This window comes from Centropristis striata, chromosome 2 (genome assembly GCF_030273125.1).
Source record: "Centropristis striata isolate RG_2023a ecotype Rhode Island chromosome 2, C.striata_1.0, whole genome shotgun sequence".
In the NCBI taxonomy this organism is placed as follows: domain Eukaryota; kingdom Metazoa; phylum Chordata; class Actinopteri; order Perciformes; family Serranidae; genus Centropristis; species Centropristis striata.
The window spans coordinates 44779029-44803048 of NC_081518.1; the positions used below are offsets into that span (position 1 = coordinate 44779029).

The window sequence follows — 24020 nt, forward strand, 5'->3', positions numbered from 1 at the left end:
ATGGGGAAAGAAGGGAAGACAGAGAGAATTATACAATACAGTAGCGAGTCACAACAACATTTTCTCTCACAGCAAACAAAGACATATTCAATTTCTGGATTCCTTTCCACATATATGCAATTCCGTGTCTGTCTTCCTCCCCCCATGTTGTGTTCAGAGGAGCGTATCCCTATCCAAGAACCTGGCCCTCTCGCTAATGTTCCTCCTTGTCAGAGACAAAGGGGTTTTAAGACTGGAGGATTTGGCAGGCTCTACCACTTGCAGGCAATATTTCAACCCATCCATCTAGCTAGGATAATAGAGTGTCCTTGCCTTTCAACGCCTGGAGGAGTGACCAGTTATCACAAGCCACCAGCTTCGTTGTTAATAAAACAGGGGAAGGGAGGATCGAGTTGGGGAGGAGGATAAAAAGAAAGAAGGATGGAGGGAAGGGGAGAGGAGAGACGGGTGCATGTTTTTTCTGACAGACGCCTCACGAAGGTGAAGTTGATCACGGTCAGCGGTCAGTTAGCAAGCTGGCAGGAGTTCTCTTTTAACATCTTAGAGTTGATTTGTGTGAAGATAAATTTAGCCCCATCACATCTCTCTTCAGACCAGAGAGGGGAGGAGAAGTGAGGAGAGGGGAGATGAGAAGAATTGGAGTGGAGAGGTGGGGCAGCAGCGTTGGGCTGATCTAGCTAATGGCCAAACTGACCTTCAGAGAAAGTCGAACGTTAAGAAGAGTAAGTAGTGTGTCATACAAAGCCACTGCGGCTTAATCCAGGTCGCTGCCATTACTCCTGGCTTCACTGCTGCCTTATGATTTTAGCTTTTCACTCTGTGAAGAAAAGATAGACTTAAAATGAGCAATCTGTCATTTTCTGCCGCTAGGGGTCTTTCAATCCAAACAACAACAACAACAGACCAAGCAAAGCCATCACTGCAGAGTTCTCCAAAACAAACAAGCTGGTTAAAAAAAATTGATAAAGCAGTTTCACCTTAACCTCCTGAGCTTTTGTTTGGTATGTATTGTTAGTTTCTCCTAGATATTTGATATTTTGGATTTGTAGGACATGATGAGTACAAAAACTAAGCAATGTCTTTGAACAGGAAGTAGTTTTTGAAAAAAAACAAATCGGTTAATTTTACTGTAACACAATTAATTCACCAGTGTATAAAACTTTTATTTCCTTACATTTACTCCCTCTCTTTGGAAGAACGATAGTAAAAGTCTATTCGTCTTCAAATGAGTACTTCCTGATTAGCAGTCGTAGCTTGTTGCTATTGCTAAAAAGAGTCAAACTTGCACAGAATATCAAGCTACAAACATTATTCAGCACAAATGAACAAGTTTTAACCATAAAATCTGATCAGATTTTGTACCTGGTCCACTTTTGTCTCGGGATAAGCTGTTGATTGACTTTAGCAAGGTGCTGCCATCTGGTTTTTACACTAATTGATGCATTGTGCTTTTTCTAGAGTGTGTACTACTGAGGACAACATGTTATAGTTAAGCAGAATTAAGTATAAGGTCCATAAAACCTCAAATGAAATGTCCACATATGAGGACGAAGGGTCACAGGAGGTTAAAAAGTGTTTCTCTGATGCTGTTTGGCATGTCGGTAGAGGAGCTGCTAGCCTCGCTGCGGCTAACATTTGCTCAGCTTGTTTCTCTGATAACTTTAGATCCAGATGTTCAAGAGGATTTAAGTAGTAGCCGAATTATCTGAAAGGTCTCCCCCTCTCTAAAACAAATGGACCAGATGATTAAAACTTGAAAGGATAATGAGTAAAGCAGTTTCACCTTGAAACTCTCTGTTTCTCCAAACACAGACAGAGGGACTGAAAGCTGAAGAGGTGCTAAAGTTTTCTCAGCTTGCTTCTGTGATAACTTCAGATCTAGATGGCAGATACTGAAATCCTTTATCTGGTTAAAACATATAGTTATAAACAACCAAGATCTAAAACTGTATCTTAAATAAAAGGTCAATTTAGGAGAACTTCCTGCAGATAACCACACAGCCAATGCATGCACAAAAAAAATGTTATTCACAAGCAACAAACATGGAGCGTGTCCTTGATTATATATATACAAAATTATATATTTTTCTCTAGGTTTGATAATTGTTGGAACTTTTGGGATAATGTAAGTCCACAATTAAACAAAATATATAGCATAGGTCTAGTTTTATATATCCTAATGCAGGAATATTGCTTTTAAGCATAGATATGTGCAATTATAGCTGTTGAAGAACCATTGATTTAAAATATACCACAATGTTATTATAATGCTTGTTTGTCTGAACATTTTTTGTCAGCTTTCATTTTATCCACCACATTATCTGCTGTCTTATTGGCCCCTAGTGCAGTATTATTTCTGGAGGAACAAACGGTCTAAACACAGGTATACAATAAAGAACTAGCATTTAAAATCACATGTTTATCTAACTAACACACACACACACACATGGTGGAGGATTCATGGATCGACCACTGTGTGCATCTGTCTCATGTAACCACCACAATACATAAATCTGTCACAAGCCAGAGTGTGTATGAACCTGCCCTCATAGATTTTTCATTGATTGCTCTGTGTGTGTTGGACAACTGGAATCATCCATGTAATAGAAGAAGCCAAACAGATGATGAGGGGTAAAAAAGAGGAGTATACAAGCAAAGAAAAGGGTGTGTGTGTGTGTGTGTGTGTGTGTGTGTGTGTGTGTGTGTTTGTTGTTTGTGCTATGCAGTGCTCTGTAAAAAGAAAAGAAAAATTTGGAGACAGCTTGTATTATTTAGTAATTGCTGAATGTAAACAAATTTAGCTTTCCCAAGGCAAAACTTCTTGGCATCATTTCAGTTCTTTTAACTAGCTCGTACCTTAACACATTTAGTAGCGCATCAGCGCTGAAGAAGCAGAAAGGCTGACTAAAGCACAGTAATGTATAGAGGCGATATCATTTGGAGTTTGAGAATGGAGAAGAACTGGTTTCATATAAAGTAATATCACCCCCGGCCTTTCCTCTTCTCTCTGGTTTTATCACATTTTTCCACTCTGCAGTCCACGGAGCATTTCTTCTGCTGGAGCTGATTGAGACATAGTCTCAGGAAAACACACACAATGACAACTGCACCTCTCCTAGGATCATTGTTGAATCTCACCTTAAAGTTTTCCTGTCAACAGAGCCTGTAAAACATGCAGCAGTTTCCAAATCTGAACAAAAAAGCTTTGTTGCAGAAAATAACATTCCTGTACAAAGGCTACTGTGGTCTAGAATGGCAATTTCTTTTACTTGATTCACAGGAGGCGATTCAAAATGTTAACATAGGTTTGTTGCATACTGTGCTGAAGGCGTTATTCACAGTAAAGCCTCCAGAAGAGTTCCTGGCATTTAAAAAACATTCAAAAGAAACATTTTTCTTGAAACAGTTTTAAACACAGAAATAGCATGTGATTTATTTTGTTTCTTTCATCTTAGAGGTTCACAATGATTTCCATTTGCTCTTTGTTTTCTAAATAGCAGCAATTATTTTTTTTAAAAAGATGACATATGAGAAATAAAAATAATCAAAACTTGATTTTGTAACTACATGTGGTTGTGAGATTTGTATCCAAATCCCAACAGATGTATTAAAAAGCACCAACAGCAAGAAAACATGTCAAAATAAACCCAATGACTAATACAGGCACCCTATTGGCCAATCAGCTGCAAGATGCATCATACATCTGGTGCCAAAATTAGATGCACGGTGCAGCAAATATGGACTTTTAGCATCTGAAACTTTGACCTTTCATTGTGTAAAATGCTAGAAAACAGTTCCATAATGCATAAGCTGTTCACAGTATCATACTGGTATCATATTAAGATACAGTTAACTACATAACAATGCCCACATTGGGCCAAACTTTTTAAACAGTGAATCAGTTATTTATCTTGACTCTTGACTCGTCAAAAAAAGAACAGCTATGGAAAAATTCTGAAAATTGATCCTAGAAGAAGAAGAGTTGTAGCTCATTCACTCACAAATTGCATCTTTGGAAGTAGAATAACAGGCATTTGGGTAACACTTTACAATAACCATCTAAGTGATGTTTACAGATGGTTTATAAACCAATTATTATGAACCATTTACAAAATTCTATACATATTTAATCTTTAAATGTTTTCAAGCAATTTCTTAAAGGTATACGAATCATTTTGAAATAATTTACATACTTAATATGGTGTTAAAAATGTTCTAATGAGTGTTAAGCTATTAATAAAGTAATAATTATGTTTGTTTATGGTAAAGAAATCTATTTGGCATTTATAAATTATAGTTCAACATTATTACATTTTCTATTCATCATTCTAAATGGTCTATATACGGTTTATAAATGATGATTAAACATTAATAAACTATCTGTTTACCATCTATAAATGATGGTTATTGTAAAGTGTTACCGGCGTTTGTATTTCCAAACCTCTCTTTTGTCGTGTCAGCTCGTACCCAAATATGATTAACCATTCCATCACAGTCACTTTCAAAAGTCCAAAGACTGTCAATATTAATAGCTGCAAGTGTCAGTCGCATTTTATTTAAAGTGATGTTCCAGCTTGGGCAATAAGTAGTGTTTATAAAATAATTCTTTCACCCTCCGTGTCAACCACGTATCTCTGTTCATCACCGGCTCATCTCCAGCCTCCACACTGACACCTGCAAGGACTGTTTCTGACAACTTGCCTGATGTCATCTTGGTTTGGTGGATGCTTGCAAAACTGCAACGTAACTGTATGAAAACTGGAAGCGATTGTAAATTGATGTGTCACTTTTTAAGGTCATGATTTTCCAGAATCAAATAATTACTCAAGAACCACAAAATGCTGTTTCATCTCCTACACAGAAACGATAAACTAACTCTAATTACTTGGTGGGCATACTTGCTATGACCTTGGTTTTTGCCACCCACATTTTTCTAACACTGAATTCAGATTGCCATTAAAAGGTCTTCAATCAAAGCTGATTAAACTTCAAAGCACCGTGAACAACGTGCATCTCTGAAAGTTACTCTACTGTCTGTTCTGTCTGATGGTACTCTCTCCACTCCCTTATCTCACTTGGTTCAGATGTTTTCTTCAAACTCAAATACCTGCTCTATGGTCTTTAAAGTTTCCCTTCAAACACATTTTAAAGTATGTAAAATATTCTGCTATGATTAATATTTTGTTCAACAAGGTTTTCTCACATAAAAAAAAAACTTTGAGAAAGGGCTAAAAGCACATCTGCTCGTTCTCCCTCATTAAGAAAGTCTGGTCCACCGTCACTGCTCGCACTAGGTTGACCAGTAAAAGAGCAGTGCGAGGTCTATTTGCTCCATTAGAGAAGACTTTGTTAGCTTGTAACTGGAAGTGTTTGTGGCTGTGGAACATACAGTAATATCTGCTGCAGAGTTATCGTGTCTTTTTGCGTTCTGTACTGACAAATCCGCTCTCGGGCTTCTTTGACGGCTTTTGATTGGCTTTTCAAAGTGGTGACATATCAAATCTACCTTGCCAGGCAAACGTGTGAATCTCAGATTTTAGGGAAGTGCTCAGAGATCTTCCCCTTCAGTAAAAAAATGTCACAAAAAAAAAACCTCTCCAATGACAAACTTTGCACAAATACAAGTCAGAGTAGTCAAGGTTAGACATTAAAGCCTACATTAAGATAAGAAAAACATTTTTTTGAGCAAAGCAGACATTAAATTCATAGCCTTCGTAGTTGTGTGACTTAGTTTCCAGCCAAACACGATGTTTATTTATTATTTATCAACTTGACCAAATGTGCACACTGAAATGAAAAGCTATTGAGACAGAATCTAGCATGCTTGGAGTACACCTGTGCCTCATGAAACCAAAAGGTAAACATCAGTCACTTGTTATTCATGACACGACATCGGTCTTATTTTTTAAGACTAAAAAGATGGAGCACAAACTAAATAAATATATTTCTAAATCGCCATGTAATCTTATTTGTCTATTAAAAACAAGTCATGTATCACATTTTATTTTAGTGGCATACAGAAAGTCCTTGTGGGCATACGGCTTTGATTGTTTTGGATTCCCTGCACGCCGATATTCTAATACATTTGGAAAGCCCAGTGTTCCAGACGCTGGTAATAAATGTACATGGCAGTACATATATTGATCTCCATGAGTCTGGAGACCCCAGAGTGAAAAACTCCCAATAAATCAGCGGGTCATATGCATTCTACAAGGTGACTTTTCCCAGGTTTCTTAATGTCCTGCTGCAAAACAACTACTCCGGAGGATGCAATTTGTTGTGTGTTGTGACTTGTTTACATTATAAAGTCGTGCATTCATTCCAGTCCACATGATTTTTGCATAAATTAGACAATTAATGAAAGGGAAGGTGTCTCTGTGGCCGAGGACTGCTCAACAGTCAGCCCAGATATTCACCAACCAGGGAGGGAATCATTTCAGCCAGCTGTGCCTTTTCACGTTAGCTCTTGCCTCTTTCTCCACCCCTCCCTCTCCATACAACAACTCCCTGATGCACTCCGAATGACAGGAAAGGAAATTATCGAACACCAATACAATGAAGCTGTCTGGTAACTTAATAGGGCTGCTGAGTAGGGGCACTGTGGCCATCTTGCTTTGAGGCGATAATGAGAGTCATCATTCCCTCTTGGGCTGGAAGAAAGAGGCCTCCTCTGTGGTGCTGCTGGTGGTGGTGATGGTGTGTGAGCATGTGTGTGTGCGCATGCATGTGTTTGTCTTTGAGCTTCTTCAGTCCGGTGAGGCCCAATAAGCAAACAGCACAGTGCTTTAACGAAGCCAGAGAGATCTCCCGTTGAATACAGCATGGGCATGGGAGAGATCTCTGAGAAATTCTGTTCATTAAATCAGGCTAACGTCCAAATATTGACTTTATGTTCTTCAGGGAGACACAAAATGTAGACTGTCCCATATATCGTATCACAGGTCCCTCAACCATTTATATGTTTGGGGAATATGTCTCAAGTTTGTAAAAGAAAGATGTCTCACGGCAGAGATAAAAGTAATATTTGTTAATGGAACTTAACAAGAATTCTGCTCTAATAACAGAAGCCACAATGACGTCTTTGCACAAGGTGGACTGGTACTTGTAAGAATAAACAAAGTGATATTTTCCTGTTCATTTAAATCACAAGTGGGCCCTCTATTTGATGAAGTCGCACAAATTCAGGAACAATGTCTACAAGCAGCTTTGTGGACATTAAAGGGCTCCTAAGGGATACTATCTGAGACATTTATGTGTTGAGCTACTGCATCTGTAGTTCTTTAATAAACATTGTGATGGATTGAATGAGACTGGAGAGAGAGAAAAAGGAGAGAAAGAAGAGAGGGAGTCTTAGGACATCAGTTTCTCAACACCCTGGTGTAGATCAGGCTGGCAGTGGAACATTACGGCATGATTGTGCACGGCTTGCTTTCACTTTGTGCCCAGTAACAGTGTAAGTTGTAAGTTTAACATAGTTAAACATGGCCTGAGGAGACTATGTGTGACTGTGGAGGGGCAGGAGAATATGGCAGACAGAGGTCAAAAGGCATCTTGTGCTCGCAGCCATGGTTGTATTAAACAAGGGATGAAGTATTTAAATATGGCAGTCCATTCATTTCAAAGAAAGCTGCTCACCACACACACACACGGAGAGAAGTTTGGGCTTTCTACTCCCATTATGCATGCACATCGGAGTATTTCTCTCAGTGTGTTGATCCCGGCTCCCCCAGGGGAGTTTGGGTAGGAGGGACCTCACTTCGCTGTGTTTACATTGTGTCTATACCTCTGTATTGTTAGCTAGTCCTCATTTGCTGATGGTGGACCCAAGGGAGCCCAACAGGTGATGAATGTTTAATGGAGGGAAATCTGAGACTACAACTAATGAGAATATAACTACAAGGCAACGGCTGTGTTAGAAACCGCCTACATACTACAGACAAACACAGATTTTAACTCTTAATAACTATATTCTTGCCTCAAAATGTTAAAATCCATTTGTGGCACAACAGCAGTATTATTTAAAAAATTATAAGGTAAAAGTGTAAGTTTTCTTTTCTGCCATTGCTGCTGGTTGGTGTGAGCGCTTTGCATTGTGGGAAACAGTTTGCAAGGAAGATCGTTTGATGCAAACTGGGGATTTTTTTTGTTTATGAATCTTTTGCTTTGTTTGGATATTACAAGCTAAAGTGTGGCCATGTCAGTATCCTATAGTAGGCTGTTTAAAATGCACTTAATGATCTACAAAAAAAGTTGTTATAAAACTGTTTTTAGACTTTCAAAGAAAAACACAAATATATCAGGCCCACAGTGCCTTCACCCAATGCACAAATCAATACTTTGCAAGCTATGTTTTTTTTAATATATGTACTGTATTTATATATTTATTCATAGTTCTTACATTTTCAAACTAGAATTAATGAGTGGTTCAGAATATTTGCCCTTATATCTGTATGTTATGGCTCTGCTATAGTTCACATATCAATAACATAAGGTCTGCAGCAATACATGCTTTAAATGAGGAGAGCCACTCATGGCTGACATAGAGGAGCTCTATTGACAACAACTTATTCAAATCAATAACTCTCTACGGATCCACTAATGCCTGAGCAAAGACCTTGAAGTCCAACACTGAAACCTCAAGGTTTAAGTTTTCCAGTGGAGTACGCTGTGTACAAAGTGCAAAGATCATGAAGAACATATAGATATGGAGCTGGAAATACAGTAGAAATATATGAGCTCCTGCAGAAGAACCTCCAACTACCACTGTATGTATAACACAATGATGAGTAAGGAGTTTACAGACAGCAAATTATCCCTGCATCATGAAAGGGCAAAAAAATAAATAAACTTGACATTGCTGTTTACAATAGAGGCAGAATATGGTGAGACTGCTATTACAAGAACCCCTCCCCATGTTGATATACTGTAGTTGATAACAGAGAGTAAGAAAAACTGACATCATTAAGATTCACCAGTGTGCAAGCAAAGCAACACAAGCAAACCTCCTCCAACCCCCAGATGACTATCAAGCACTGTGTTTTCTAAGCATGGAGGTAATGAGACAAATACTTATTACTCAAGTAAAAATGGCATGAATATTAGCATCGCATTAGGCCCTGGATTAAATGATGTTGTAAGAACAATATGTCACAGTAACTAAGAGGCAAAATATACTTAAACATCGTATAGTGAAGAAGATATGAAGGAAGCAGAGTGCAGTGTCTCATACAGAAGGAAGCAGTGATGGCGTTATGAATGAGAAAATGATGCTGAATCTAACAAATCATTACTGAGCTTAACATGCCTTTGCGTGGGATGGTGAAATAAAATTGCAGTACGACATAATTTCAGTTTATTAAAAGTAATGACTTGCGTTAAGTGAATCTATGGTGATTATTTAGGAGAAATGGGACCATCAGTACTCACTAAAGGGGTGCAAGGGGTCCAATATTCGGGGTTCAGCTCGGCTCGCGGACGGAGGTCCAGATATTCAGGGTTCAGTTCAGTTCGGGCACGAGTTAATGTTCCCTTCATGGAAGATTGGAAAAAAGTCTGTTAGAATTGCTTGTTTAGCTGTGGTTCGCTTGCCATTTATGTCAGTTTTAAGAGATCACACACCCAATATATTTCACTCTGGTGCACAGAATAAGTAAACATATTGTAATGTTAAATGCTTTTTTTTTATAAGTCATCATTTTAATGAAACATATTTAACTGCCCTCAAATGAGCTTGACTCTGTACTGTCTTTTCATTTAATAAAGATATACAATACCATTAGCAAAAAATCATTATCTATAATGACTATTCACGGAAGAGCAATTAAAAAAATGCCAATTCAACATTCCACAATAAATTTCACCAAGAATTTCTGTAAAATGAAGAGCAAATTATATTCTAAATGAGGTTAGAATCCAGGTTTCCATTCCTGAGGCCCAATGGCCTAAATGACCACGAGGCCAGTGGAATAGACTGAATTTGCTGGGCCCCATGAGGTCTATGATGTATACTGTAATTATCTGCTGATTCTCAAAATGGCTGTGTGTAATGAGGCTATGCTGCATGAAGCCCCAGGCATAAATCACTGTCTTTAACTGACTTCCAGATGACCAACAACAACACGGAGTAGGAGCAGAGAAAGGAGGGACTGGGTTATCTGGGCAGCAGCTATATAGCATCCAACTTGTACTTCTTATCAGCTAAGGCCATATTGTTCACCAAACTTGCTTACTTAAGACAGTTTGCCGTCTCCTAAAAATAGTCAACTCGCTTGCATTTATTCTCAGTTGTTTATCTGTTTACAGCTTGGCTACCAATGTATTAGCTGCTTGCAGCTTTATTTAGCTATGCAACACAGGTGGAGACTTTTTATTGATGCTGTGATAAGCTCAGCTATGTTGAATGGCAACTTGCCAGTCAGTCTGTCAGAGTGTCTGCTGTCATTGGCATGAAACTGTTTCCATCGTCTGACTCACACACACACACACACACACACACACACACACACAAATATAAACAAATAAACAGACTAAAAAAACCACCCTAACACGCTCACACATTTTTAACATGAAGAAGAATGTGAAGCATTTTTCAAAGTGCATACAGGCTTAAGTTAACAGTTACTCTCAGGAATATACTGGATGTACATCAATATAAAAGAATTGGGTGGATAGGAACATATTGTACAGTTCAACCACATAAAACAATCATCATCATCTCTCTTTACAAAGAAAAAATATGTAGTAAATAATAAGGAAAAGTTGTCCAAACTTGGTTAGAACATTATCATGAGTAAACATCAACAATGAGTTCTTGTTTTTTTTACCGTGGCAACGGCAAAAAATACAATATTCATACAGAAGCAAGGCAAAACTGAAAAAAAACATCTACTTTATTGTACCTTTTGTTTAAAAAAAAAAAAGGTAGAAAAGCAGATTTTTTTTTTTTTTTTTTAAATCAGAGACATATAATCTTTTAATTTCTTTCCAACACACCTGAACAAAAACATGAAAACGACAAATCAGAGCCTGGAGGAATGTCTACCGCAGCGTTAATTACTGCTGGTGGGACGGAGACAGATGGCCGGCTAGTTAGCCTGTCCATCTCTGGAGCTGCTGTCAGCTTTCCTCCCGGCGAAGTGAAGGAGTCTGCCAGCTGAGAGGAGCGAGGCGAAGGGAGCGTTTGACCAAGCCCTGCTGCTGGACACACAACAGCTAACTTCTGTAGCCAGTGTAGTATGAAAGCGTGTAGGGAAGTAGCAAGCTAGCTAGCTAGCTGACCAACAACGTAATGCCCAGGCGGCAATCTCGTGTCTGAGCAGGGAGGCAAACCAGGAAGTGCCTTAAGCTGCATTCTACCGAAAATTCCAGCAGGGAAAAAGAATCTGCCCATTCATTTCAGTGCAAAATGAGAAAACTTCTCACTTGATTTATTACCTCCTTCCCTTTTTAGGACACTATGGTCTCAATTGCTAGTAAAACATCTTCTTCAAGACAATTTGTTGTTAATAGTGTAAATAATGGCCCCATTTAGAAGAAAATAGAAGATAAAGAATCATATGATTTGGGGCGGGGCTACCTTTGATTGACAGGTCGCTAACAAGGTGAGACGTCACCAGGAGAGAAGCAGAACAATGCGTATCCACGGCAACGTGTCAATAAAGTTATATATAACGTTATAACATATAAAAAAGGACGTTTAGCGGTTTGGTCTCATAACTTTGACCCTTTCACTGTTTTTCACTTAATGACAGTTTATTTGAACGTTTTGTTCAGTAAAAATGTCTTGTTCAGCCAAAACTAACATCCCAGTTAATGCTCCAGTTAATGCTATCAGAAACAAGATGGCGACGCAAGATAGAACGCTGAACTCGAGGCTTCCAACGGGCCACAAACCAATGGGTGACGTCACGGTGACCACGTCCATTATTTATATACCGTCTATGGTAATGCCACATCCACACACTGTTGACATAGAAAGCACGGTGCTATTGCTAGATAATTGGCAACTTTGTTCGGTTAATTTTCTGTAACTAGTGTAGCATGAAAGCATGGAAATAGCAAGCTAGCTAGCTAGCTAACTAGCCAGCCATCCATCTCCATTTCATTAGTCCTGACTCCTTCTGGTCCTGATTGGTTGTTTTCGTTTAGGTGCGGTGGACGTGTCATTAGGAGCAATAGTAGGAGCTGGACTCAGCTGTTTTTTTCTATAACTGTTTATCTCTATAACATTCTATACCTAATATGTGCTAAGACAACCTTTCTCCCAACAGTTTCCTGCTAAAGATCTGCCAATTATCGGCAAAAACTGGGGGAAATAGGTGAGAGATGGGTAGAGCAACACTCAGAACCTTTATCTCATTATGCATCTTCTTAATATATTCCACTTGTCTGTCACTCTAATTAATGGCAGTCCTTCTCCATAAACTGTTCAGAATGTGAGATTATTTATTAGTACCTAGCCATTTATCAGCAGTGGGATAAGTGACAGAGAGAGGGGAAGTGAGAGTTGGCAACATTATAATTGATCATTTTTCAGTCCACAATGTCAGAGTGATCCTGGTAAATCCTTGGTTGCAGTGTGTGATACTGTCAGTGCTGACAACAAAAATAAGGTGCATGAATAAAACAGGTTATTGAGATTGATTGAGTGCTGGCAGTGACATGAGGTTTCACTGCACTTTCCATTAGCTGAAATGGCAAAAGTAGAACATTTTGGATTGAAATGATGCAGCGAAAAATAAACAGATAATTAAACTTAGCACAAAGAAATACATAAGTAGTCTACATTTTATCATTTCTGATTTCTGTTCTGTTGTGCACCCAACTTTCCTCGTCATTTACCCAGAAATTAACATTAAAATTGATATCTGGTCTTCATCTGAACTGTCAGGCAGCTAAATGTGTTAAAACAAATCTCAGCCCAAGACAAACAGCTAAATGGTAAATAGCAGTGCAGGGGATTTGGTCTTTCGGGGAGAAGAATTGATTTAGTTTCCAATTTAATTGAAGCATTAGAGAGGCTAAAGGGACTGCTGAGGGTGGCATGACTGATGGAGAGTCCAGCATTGCAGGTACTTCAGAAATGTACAGTGCCATTGAGGGGACAGTTGCATTACAAATGGAGAACCAAATGAGACTGAAATTAAATCAGCAACGCATCATAATGCAGCCTGAAGAGCCTGTGGCAAGTGACTTTTGATAATTTGGTGCTGCTAGAGGTATGTTGCACATCTATACTGCAGTGGAATGAGTTAAGGAATACATTTTCAGACGGTGTGGGTGGGATTGGCAGCCATCATGACCAATTACTACACAGCAGTCTGGACAAAAAAGCCCCCCCGAAAAAGAGTAACTTGTTTTTTTTCTCTGTGTGAGATGCAGCTTCATGACAAGTGAATATATAGCACCCTATATTTGTGTGGGAGGATATGCAGCAACACATTTGCTTACTGTGTTGTTCATGTCCCAGAGAAACCCTTTCCCAGTTCAACAACAGGTTAAGTGATATTAGAAAAACAGCCACTCAGGATTGGTGGTGGACAGCAGGGATGGGAGGGGGCATCCACCAGCCATTTCCTGACATCTTGGAGGGGTGCTGACACTTCCACGGTGCTCATTTCACACATCCTGGTGCACAATCTTTGCTGGATGACAGGCGTTCACGCCACAAACACATATACATGGATACATACAAAAAGAAATGTCACATTTTCGGATAAGGTAAAAGTAAAGTAAAGGTGTGATTAGCTGGGCAAAACGAACTCAAATCCACCAGAAAATCTTCACACATCCATGTTTCTACCTGCTCCACCTGTGCAGGGAGCAGGGTTAGTGGGGGGTTAGAGCCTTTTCCAGCATGCACTGGGCAAGAGACAGAGAACACACTGGGAAGGTTGCCATTATGTTACAGGGCTAGCACACACCAACACACAATGTTATCCAGGTCTATGGGCAATTTAGAGTTTGCAGTTTGCCTAAACTGCTCGTCACTGAACTGTGGTAGAAAAATGGAGCAAATAAAATGCACATTGATTCAAACCCAGAGCCCCTTTTGCATCGAAATGACAGTTGTAACCACTGAGCCACCATCTTACGCCTACCTTTGGAATTGAACACAGTGAAGTTAATGGTGAGTCACCAAAATACCAAATGGCCATGAATAGGGAACCATGTGGCTTTGTCAGCACAATGCTCAGCCTTGTGCCATCATGAAATTAGAGGCTTGGGTGTTTTTGCCAAATAGAGTCTAGTTCTATTACCTCTACGTCCAAAAAGTGTTTTCAACAGATGATTATCTTCTCAAAAATCAAAGCATTTGTACTGTAGTACTGCACATGTTGTTAGCTGTTTGTTGGCTTGGAGTGCACTTACAGTTTTTTGATGAGATCTAGTTGTTGTTGGTATCGTGGACAAATGCTCTACTTTACTTGCTTTGGACACAAACACCTTTCAAATGGAAGTGTATGTAAAGTGTAGGTCTTTAACTAAACTACAGCAGCTGCTCAGTTAAAGCGTTCTACTCAATTACAAACAATTAGTGTTGCTTTGGATCACATTGGTAACCCTGAAGAAAATGAACTTTTACCACCAACGTGTAAAGGTAAAGATAATAACATACTGCTGGAAGTCTCTGTGGGGCCTTTAAAGCTACTCCGTTGAACTTGTCTGAATACTGTGAGCTGAGAAGATGAGTTTCATTAGGGGGATAAAACACACTTTAATCAGCTTTACCATTAGTCTACCCCTGCCAAGCCCTCACCGTCACAGCAGACCTTTAGTTCTGTTTAATTACCTCAGAGATACCACTGTATGCACTCTTCCTTGACACCACAGGACAACATTCGTTTCTCAACAAGTGGTGCGTGCGCGTGTATGTGTACTGCTAATAAAAGAGCATGATGTTTATCTTGTGACTGGTGGTAAGACTCCAGAGGGAAAAACGATACTTGGCGTGTTATGTGGATGACTCATCTCACTTCTCCAATCATTATTTATTTACTCTGCTGTTTTTTTTTTCATGCATAAACTAAGATCAATATATTAATTCAATTATTCAACTTTTATTACTTTGTTTTTACATGAAATGAATGTGAGGTTGGCCATTATAAAACCAGCAGATGGAGGGTAAACTGTGCACAGTCGCCAGGATAGATGATATACAGCAATGACCATATTCCACTTATGCTAGTGTTAATAGTTAACACTTACGGCATAGTAAAATCAATCACAGCATCATCTGACTTGTCTCTGGAAATTGCCCAATATGGGTTAATATATTAAGGTAATAATCGCCCTGTGCTGGCACGGCTGTCTCCTTCCTAGAAGCCTGCTGACTTACAGTCGGAGCTGTGCTAATACAGAACGAGCCCATAAAGTGTCCCAGTGTGGGGAATCTTCCTCCGGACATCAGACGGAAATCAGCTGAGCAGCGTTGCCTCTTATACCACAATCAAATCCTGCTTTATTCCAAATAATTAGATTTTGCTGTTCAGTTTTGTTTTTTCTTTCCTTCTTTCTTTTTTTTTTTAATATATCTTGGCCTTAAAAAAAATGGAAAAGACTGTACAACAGGGATAGAGTGGAAGATTGTGTAGTTTGCATGCAAGAAAGGCAAAGTGCGCAATGCATCAGAAAATGGAATGTAGGGAAGGAAATTGGTGATGATTAGAAAATGAGAGCACACAAGAGGATGCTACTAACTTATTTATATTAAGCTGTTGAGATGGCTGGTGCGAGAAAATCTGTGATTATTATTCTTTGATTTGCAAAGCTATGCTGTGATTGGCCCTTCCTTTGGTGGCGGCATTAAACTTTATGTTTATGGGTGCCAGTGTTAAGCCCATTTCCACGCTCCCCATTCTGCACACTAAGTATTGACATTCCATTTAAGTTGACGACAGTGAGGAGGGTATTTTATGACAGAAATGTAATGGAAATACATGCAGCGGGTATTGCAGTAAAAAATATCACCCAATTACAAGGACATCTTTGCATAGTTGCAGAACTAAGAGGGTCTGCATGATGCACCTCTGCTTTGTTCAGAAAGAACAAAGGGAGAGGAATTCATCTCAGCCCTCCTGCTGCATTAAAACATATACAAAGAGAATATTCTCTAATGAAAAGCCTACTTTGTGCGTGTGTGCCCACAAAAAAATTAATAAAGAAATTATGTTTGATATGATAATTAATTACACAAGTCTAAAAGTGCCCCTGCTACCTGTAAATTAACACAAAGTGTGTTCAGAGAGGTGGAAAAAAAATAAATGTAATACTGTGGATTGTTAACATGGTTATTCAATGGAGGTGCTTTGTGAGCGAATGGAAAACAAATTAGGTTAAAGTCTTGTGACAAGATAAATAAAGCCTTGATCAATTAAGTGGTTGAAAAAGACGGCCGTCCAGCACTCAATGGGGCCAGTCTTGCTGTTACAGTTTCATTCTTGAGCCACAGAGAAGCATTGATTCTCCCTGGCACCCTGTCCTCGTCATTACAGTCGATGCTGAGGCCAGCCCGAACCTTCTCAACAACCGCTAATGGCTTCAAGGAATTCAGCCGGACTTGTGGCAGAATTCTAATAAGCAGATTTTATGAATTTGGAGTGCAGAGACGAGGAGGCAGAATGCTGCAGGTCGTCCAGAGAACACAGCGAATGCATTAACAAAACAATTCTCTGCCATTACTGCACAGTTGGAACTACCTCTGTTCTAAGACGCTGAAATGAGATCGAGGTAATAGAGATGTCAGTTTTTCTGATGAAACAGGTGGCAACGGTAACAAACATCTCGACTGTTTTAAACGGTGTTTCCTACCTATTAACAACCAAAACTAATATGTGACATTCAAGTTCAGGAAGAAAAGACTTTTTTCTTCCTTCTTCTTTTTTATTTTTCTGCTTTCGCCCTTCATCTATTCTGTAAGAGCGCCTTTCATCTCTCAAGAGTAGAACTTCATCTCACTGGGGGTCTCGTCTGTGCTTCTGGCTTCAGAATAGTGTTACCCAGGGAGTCCTCCCACAGGAGCAATGTACAAAATGAGAAGAAAGTTGTTGCAGAGCAGCACTTTTCCCTGAGATCAGTTGGGGTTCTAGTGTGGTCAGTCTGTTGTGTACTTTTCTGACCTTCATTTTCTTTCACAGACAGTAGTTCTTGCTCCCCCCTCTTGAGAGAACAGTATCTTTTAGGGTAGATAAACTCTCCAGGCACAGTTTAAACTGTTCTATGGCCTTGTATGGCCCATGTTTTTTAAAATTATTCCTCTAACTCCTGTTGCTGCTATTTTACACCAGAGGCAAGACACCTTTTAGGGTGCAAAAACAATGAATCCACCAGTCTCAGCCATGTAAAACACAGTAATTATTTCTTATTGACCAAATAAACATGTTAATCTATCTTTGAGTTCTGCATTGAAAGCTTATCCTCCCTTTATCATTTCTTTTCTGTATGAAAAATATTTTTATTTATTTAAAACCAACCCTACTATATCCTTCAAAATAAAAATAGTTACAGTTCAACATAAACTAGACGGGGAGACAGGTGATCTTATAGAATCCACTGAGAAATGGATTGATAGGAACATAACATTCGGTTCCATTGTCAGAGAAGCAACTGACAGCTGTTTCATAGCTCCACAACCAATTCTTACACAACACAGACATTTTCTGTCTGTCTCCTGTACGTCTCTATCTGTCTGCGTCTGTCTTTGTTTCTCCATCTAGTCAAAAGTTCTTTGTTCATTCTGGAAGTGCTGCTCTGCTTCAAAAGAGCTCGGCGAATCGAAGAAGCTGTTGCAGTAAAATCGCTACGTTTAAGTCAACTGAGCCTTCCCCCCTGGGGCCCAGCAATGCTTTCACCCATATAAGTTCAATTTACAAGGCATATGCCCACCTTCATACCCACTCTACCCCACTCCATTAATTCTGACACTGGACAATGAAGGGTGGGAGACTTGTAAGAATTTAAAGTAGCCTAAATCCATGCCGTCCAATTTTAGAGTATGGGTTACAAAGCAGAAGCCTGTTGTCTGTCATCCTGTATGAGCTCTATAGAATGAGAGACATTATTCTTCAACCTCCTGCACTGAGTGCATTACAATACTTCCTTCCTGATGGGGATTCTTACATTCTTGGAAAATACTGACTCACAAGACTGAATCCTTTACTGCCCTCAGCTAAGATAGACTGTACATGTACACTGAATGGCAACTTCTATTTTCCTGTGCCAAGTTTTGGACATTTTTAGCAACACTAGCAAGAGTGCAGGACTCCAAGGATGGTATTGTTGGTTCAAACCACTTTAATCCCACTGGACGTAAGGAGCAGCGTGACCTTATACTATATGTAGAACTAAAAGGCTTTTAAACCCATACTTATTACCTATTTTATAATGACTGGTTACCAACCAACAGACTGCAATCTGCCTGCAAACTGTTCCGCAGTGTTCTGCATGTTGTTCTGCTGCTGAAGCCTGAAAAAGTAGCACAAACTGTGTACTTACAGAGGCCAGCTGTGCTTCTGATTGTCCCTGTGACACAGTGCAGTGTGTGTGTGTGTGTGTGTTACTGCATGTATACAATGTCCCACATGCCCTGTACAGTCCCCTAGCATTTAAGCTTTTCCTTTCTTGTGGACAAAGTGGACACAGTTCTAAGTAATGCTGTGAACATATGTAAACATAAACCCTAAGTCAGATTTCCCACCGTTCTGAACATTGCTTTTCTTTTCTTTTTATATTCCTGGTTCAAGTGGACGTCAGCTAATGACAGGTTTCTATATACAATCATCTGCCTAAGGGACATTACTGCAGTGTTAACATTACATGTGTTACATCAAGCTGCTGTTCATTTCTATCTGTCTATCTTCTATCTGTCACATTTCTGCTGGAAATTTTCTTTTGGTTCAGACTCTTTTTGGGGGACTTCAGACAGCAGAAAGTGCTGTTGCTAATCTTCATTCATTGCTACATGTAGCTACATGCTAACGTTAGGGGAAACCTGTAATGTTGGTTGCTGATGCTGTTAATTTCTCCTAAATTTCAGACGATATTCCTGCTTGAACATTTTTATTCAGTTTGTGTAATTTTTGGATTCGAAGCATTTATTGCTATTTTTCACAGCTGAAAGTGTTTCCATTTGTTGAACTGTAAAGTGTTCCAGTAGAAACCCAAAATACTAATGAACCTGAGAATGAATCAGTCCCCAAACTCATTTGAATGTCAAATTATTGTGATATATATTTCTTTCTATATATATATATATATATATATATATATATATATATATATATATATACTTTTCTTTTATTATTATTATTATTTATTTATTTTATTTTATTTTATTTTTTTTTGGGGGGGGGGTGGCTTCTGTGCCATATGTGCCTCCAACTGACTATCTGCCAAAACTGTTCACTTCTGTTGACAATCTCCTCTGTCTCCCTCTCAGAGAATAACTGTATCAAATCATGAAATTGTAATAATATCGCTGTGAAATTTGCTACTGGAAGCAGTTGTTTTGCTCTGTGGTTTTTTCTTATCAGACACTAGTAGTCACAGTTGGGTGCCGAATGTAAGGCGGGTACCCACATGGCTCAAACAAAAGCCTTATAATAAGACGCTGATAGTCGATTAAATTTTCATCAATTGGTTGAAAAGATTCATGGATGTGTGTCTGTCAGCATGTTGAATGCTGTTTCAGACTGTTTGTGTTCAAATATTAGAGTGTTCCAGCTGACAGAGTGAGAAAATACCTGTATTTGTCATCACTTTTTAGGAATAGTGGGGTTTAAATGCTGAGTGTGGGACACTAAGGACATCTTTTCTTTAGTGGTGCAACATGGAAGATATAATGCTCTCATATGAGCTTGTTTCTTGGCTTTAAAATGAGAATCCCTATGATGGTGCTATAAATACTAAACATTTTACTTGAAGTAGTTTCAATCCACACATACTTGGACTGAAAAATAAATCATATTTCTGTAAATGTATCCCAATAAAATAAATACTTTCTTAATGTGTACAAGAGATCTGAAGTCATTAAGTGTATTACATTTACATTTACATTTAGTCATTTAGCAGACGCTTTTATCCAAAGCGACTTACAGGAAGAGTAAAAATTACTCGTATGACTTGAACAGGAGCTGTCAGGAGCTGTCTTGGGCCTATAGATGTTTCACTTGCATATGTATATAATTTATGTCATCAAGCTGTCAAGCCCTCTTTTTAATCAGTACAACAATAATCACAAAAATCCAATCCATGCAGTTATTTTCTTGCCTAGGGTCAAAGTCAAATTATCTTCATCTGTGCAGAGGATTGTGATTATCCTTTCTTAATATCTTGAAATGAAACAGTGCCCCCCTGCTTTGGTATATTAAAAAATGAATAGCTTTATGTTTGTTTTTCTTCATAAATACATGGTCTGTATTTTCTGACAAATCTACCCATAAGCCGACTGTCTTATTACTGCCCATGTTTACTAGAGAGAAACAAAATTGGATGCCTTAAAAAAAGTTTAGCTTAAGTAAACAAGACTGGAAACATTCCTGTCATTTTTGTGCTTCTTATATGCAATATGTTTTCTGTGTTGACATCAAGGTCAAGTTAGAGATACGGAGTATGATCTTTTTTTAAGATGCATTTTAATGTCAGAATAAACTGATTTACATTGCTTTTGGTGGTCTTCACGAAATGTTTTGGCTACATAAATTTCTAACAAGAAACAAATCTTCCAATGCGAGATGGACTGTGTGTTTTGCTGTTGTGCATTTAAATGAGACACTCGGGTGTTCATTACCCTCGGTGATGTAATCGTCTCTCTAAAGACTGTATCCCAACATAAGGTATAATAGTTACAGTAAACAATGTTTTCACTGCAAGTTGGTGAATAGATGTCTTTGAACTTTATTTGTTCTTAATCTTTCAAGACTAAATTAGTTTAAATGATTGTTCGCCTGCAGATACTCACTGTAATGACTGGAATATTAAGTCGTTAAGTCATCAAGTCAATCTCTGTGGCTAAATTAGATCTCACATTGTTCTTTGGTGTGTTTAGAATATTCTGCCCAACGACTGGTTAATTCTAAATTTACTGTTATCAAATGCATTATCTTCCACAAAGTGTTCCTGTCTCAGAATATGTTGCAAATCGACATTCAGTAAATCTGAAAGTAAATAGTAAATCCATTGCTTGCACAGGAAACAGGCAACAGCTGGCGAGACAGTGGACACATTTGCATGCAAACAATACTTATTAGTCACACTAAAGTGTGATTATTTCACCCTGTAACCCAGTTTGCATGCATCATTTGAAAGCCACGTTATTCTATTGAATTTGCAGAGATTCAATCAGATCCAACCTGCATCATCCTAATGTCATATTAAAACAAATCTATGATTATCTAATATTCTGTGATAAAAAATGTTTAGGTTCATTAATTGCATTCTTCCATGAATCACAATGTTTATACAGTCACCACATAGTGTGTTGCATTTGTTGTGCAGGTTAATATATTTGCTGCTATAAACTGGTTATATTTGCCTATTTTAGTCATATTTCCACAGGTGCATGATCCTAACACAGAGTCATTTAACAGCCATAAGTGTATGTACTCATTCCCGTCTGCACTACTTCTCATCTTGATGCAGAATACAGTAGAATAGCATAAACAAACGACATCATAATAGAAATGCTGTAGCTAGAATTAAGCAGAAGATGAAATAAGGATGAACTATTATATGATGCAAAGTAGATTTCTCACCTTTGAAGCAACTCTGAGATATTGAAGGATTTTATATATCGTGCATAAGTATCTTGTTAACAATCCTCCAAGGTTTAAATGTCAAAAATACCTAATTTACTGTAATTAAAACACTTTCTTGTATCAAAGGAGCATCTGCCAGCTTCATCTGTGGGTTGCAGTGAACCTTCTCCTCATGAATATGTAAATCAACAGTAAACCTGAAAAAAATCAACCTAAAGCCCAGGGCCAAAACCAGCCAGTGATAAATCATAAAGCGATAAGAAATATTATTAGAGCGGATTCAAATGAGTCAACAGTGCTGCCACATAAGGTAATCCACAATTAATAACACAAAGACATCAGATGTTATCTGCTCTGGTCAATCTCTAATGTCAGAGAATTAGATGAAGTCAAGTGTGACAGCAGAGCTAATGGTCCAGATAGATTATCTTCAGGCTGATGTGGCTCGTTCTGTTAACTCAATGGTTCTTGTCAGTGTCACCGAGGTTTACGGCTAGTGTAAACCTGCAGGATTTTCAGGATCTGGGGGTATACGGGGAGAGATGAAGTGAGAGGAAGGATTTAGTAGGTCAGCAGCGCTGCAGACGACTGCCTTGAGCGCCGAATTATCACCGTGAGGGTAAAAGGTTCAATTTGCAGTGAAAAGAAAGATGCAAATATGCTTCTGATTAAGTTAGAACTGTAAAAGCAGTTTGATATTTCTAAAGTAGGTTTTGGAAGACGAATAGTGGTATAAATTGCAACCAGTAGTAAAACTTTAGAAACACACTTTGAGCATTATAACTCATAATAATTTTGAATGACTGTTCAAATTCAAATGGGGTTTGCAACATATTTCAAAAAGCTTGATCTCTTTTCAAGCACAGTGAACACCCAGAATTGCTGGTCAGGGAAAATACAGTTGGATGTTTAACAGAGGTTCACTTGATATTGCAGTATTGATTCTGCTTCACACTTTAGACAAATTTCTCATGCCCTAAAGGTAACAAGAGAAAATAAAAGTGAAAAAAAATCACAGATCCAAGTTTCCAGGGCCTTTGGGAAGAAATTAAGTTCAGTTGGACTTTGAAGGGGCTGTTAGATAGAATGTTTGATGCGATTTTGCCATCAACCTTTCACTTGCTGCGCAATCTGCTTTTGCAATAAATTTTGTAAAAGCTGCAGGTCTCTTGCTCTCCTTCTGTTCTGTGCCATAAAGCAGTTTTCTTTGTGCGATTCCGGCATATTATCCATGAAATCCAACCCTGGAGCAAAGGGAAGTGAAATGCAGCGGTGAAAGCTGCGGAGGCTGCCAATCTTCTAATTGTGCTACTATCTCATAATTCTTTATAACGTGTCAGTAATGTGAAGTGGAACACGAAGCACCTTTGAACACTCAAGTGTGAATTTGATATTTTCAGTTTTTTTCTACAGCAGAGGACAAGAATAGATACAATGCAGAGACAAGATATAACAGGTTTTAAGACCCATACAGCTTTAAATGTTATACTCAACCCAAAAAATAATTCCCCTTATCCTCACCTGAGATATACCTGTGCACTAAAGTTTGTTACAGTGCATGACAGCAGTGTGCAGAAAAGAGAGCACAATGATTCATAAAAAAAAAAAAATCACCTAGGCTGGAAAATTCAGGGCACATCTGCCTCATGGCCACAGTACCCTAAATAAAAGTAATCAGTAAAATGTTGAAGCCACACTCCCATCCAGCGATTAAACATTGCACCTTCATTAAAGGTTCCCTGGGGAACTCCTGGCAGAGCTATTTTTCTAAGGATGGGTCCCTGTTTTATTTGTTATATGTACAAAGCCCGACCAATAGTGTCACACTATTCCGCTCTACAGGGCGCGGTAATGTAACACCAAGATATGCTGCAATGAGTCAACAAAGACAGGGCAGAATAAGACTGCAAGCTAATACACACGGGTGTAAACAACGCTGAATTGAGGAATCAGCTTTGCAAATGTTTTATGAGGAAGGAAATGCACTCGACACGTTTGTTTGACCTCAACAATACACAAAGTGTGTTTCGAATGTAAACATAATTTCCATAAGTTTGTTGACAAGAACACTCGACAGAGTCCTTGTAAATTTGGGGACACACAAGATATAGGGTCATTATATTCAACAGTCTGAGATATGCTGACTTTTAGTGCCCTACATTTCCCATAATGCAATTTCGTAGCATCTCTCATTAGACTCTAATTGGAAAATGCTACCTAATTGCATAATGAACGGATTGTAATGAATTGTAATGCACAGGCTAAAGG

The 24020-nt window shown here is 38.6% G+C and overlaps 1 protein-coding gene across 2 annotated transcripts in view; it reads right to left on the bottom strand.

Annotated features, from left to right (window-relative positions):
• The window catches only part of LOC131986864 (protocadherin-9), a 245107-nt gene that overhangs the window by 174138 nt on the left and 46949 nt on the right, over nt 1–24020 (bottom strand). For both annotated transcript variants that reach the window (XM_059352012.1, XM_059352004.1), the window contains exon 3: nt 9427–9528. In XM_059352012.1, coding sequence (XP_059207995.1) covers nt 9427–9528 — 102 coding nt within the window. The remainder of the gene's footprint in view (nt 1–9426; nt 9529–24020) is intronic.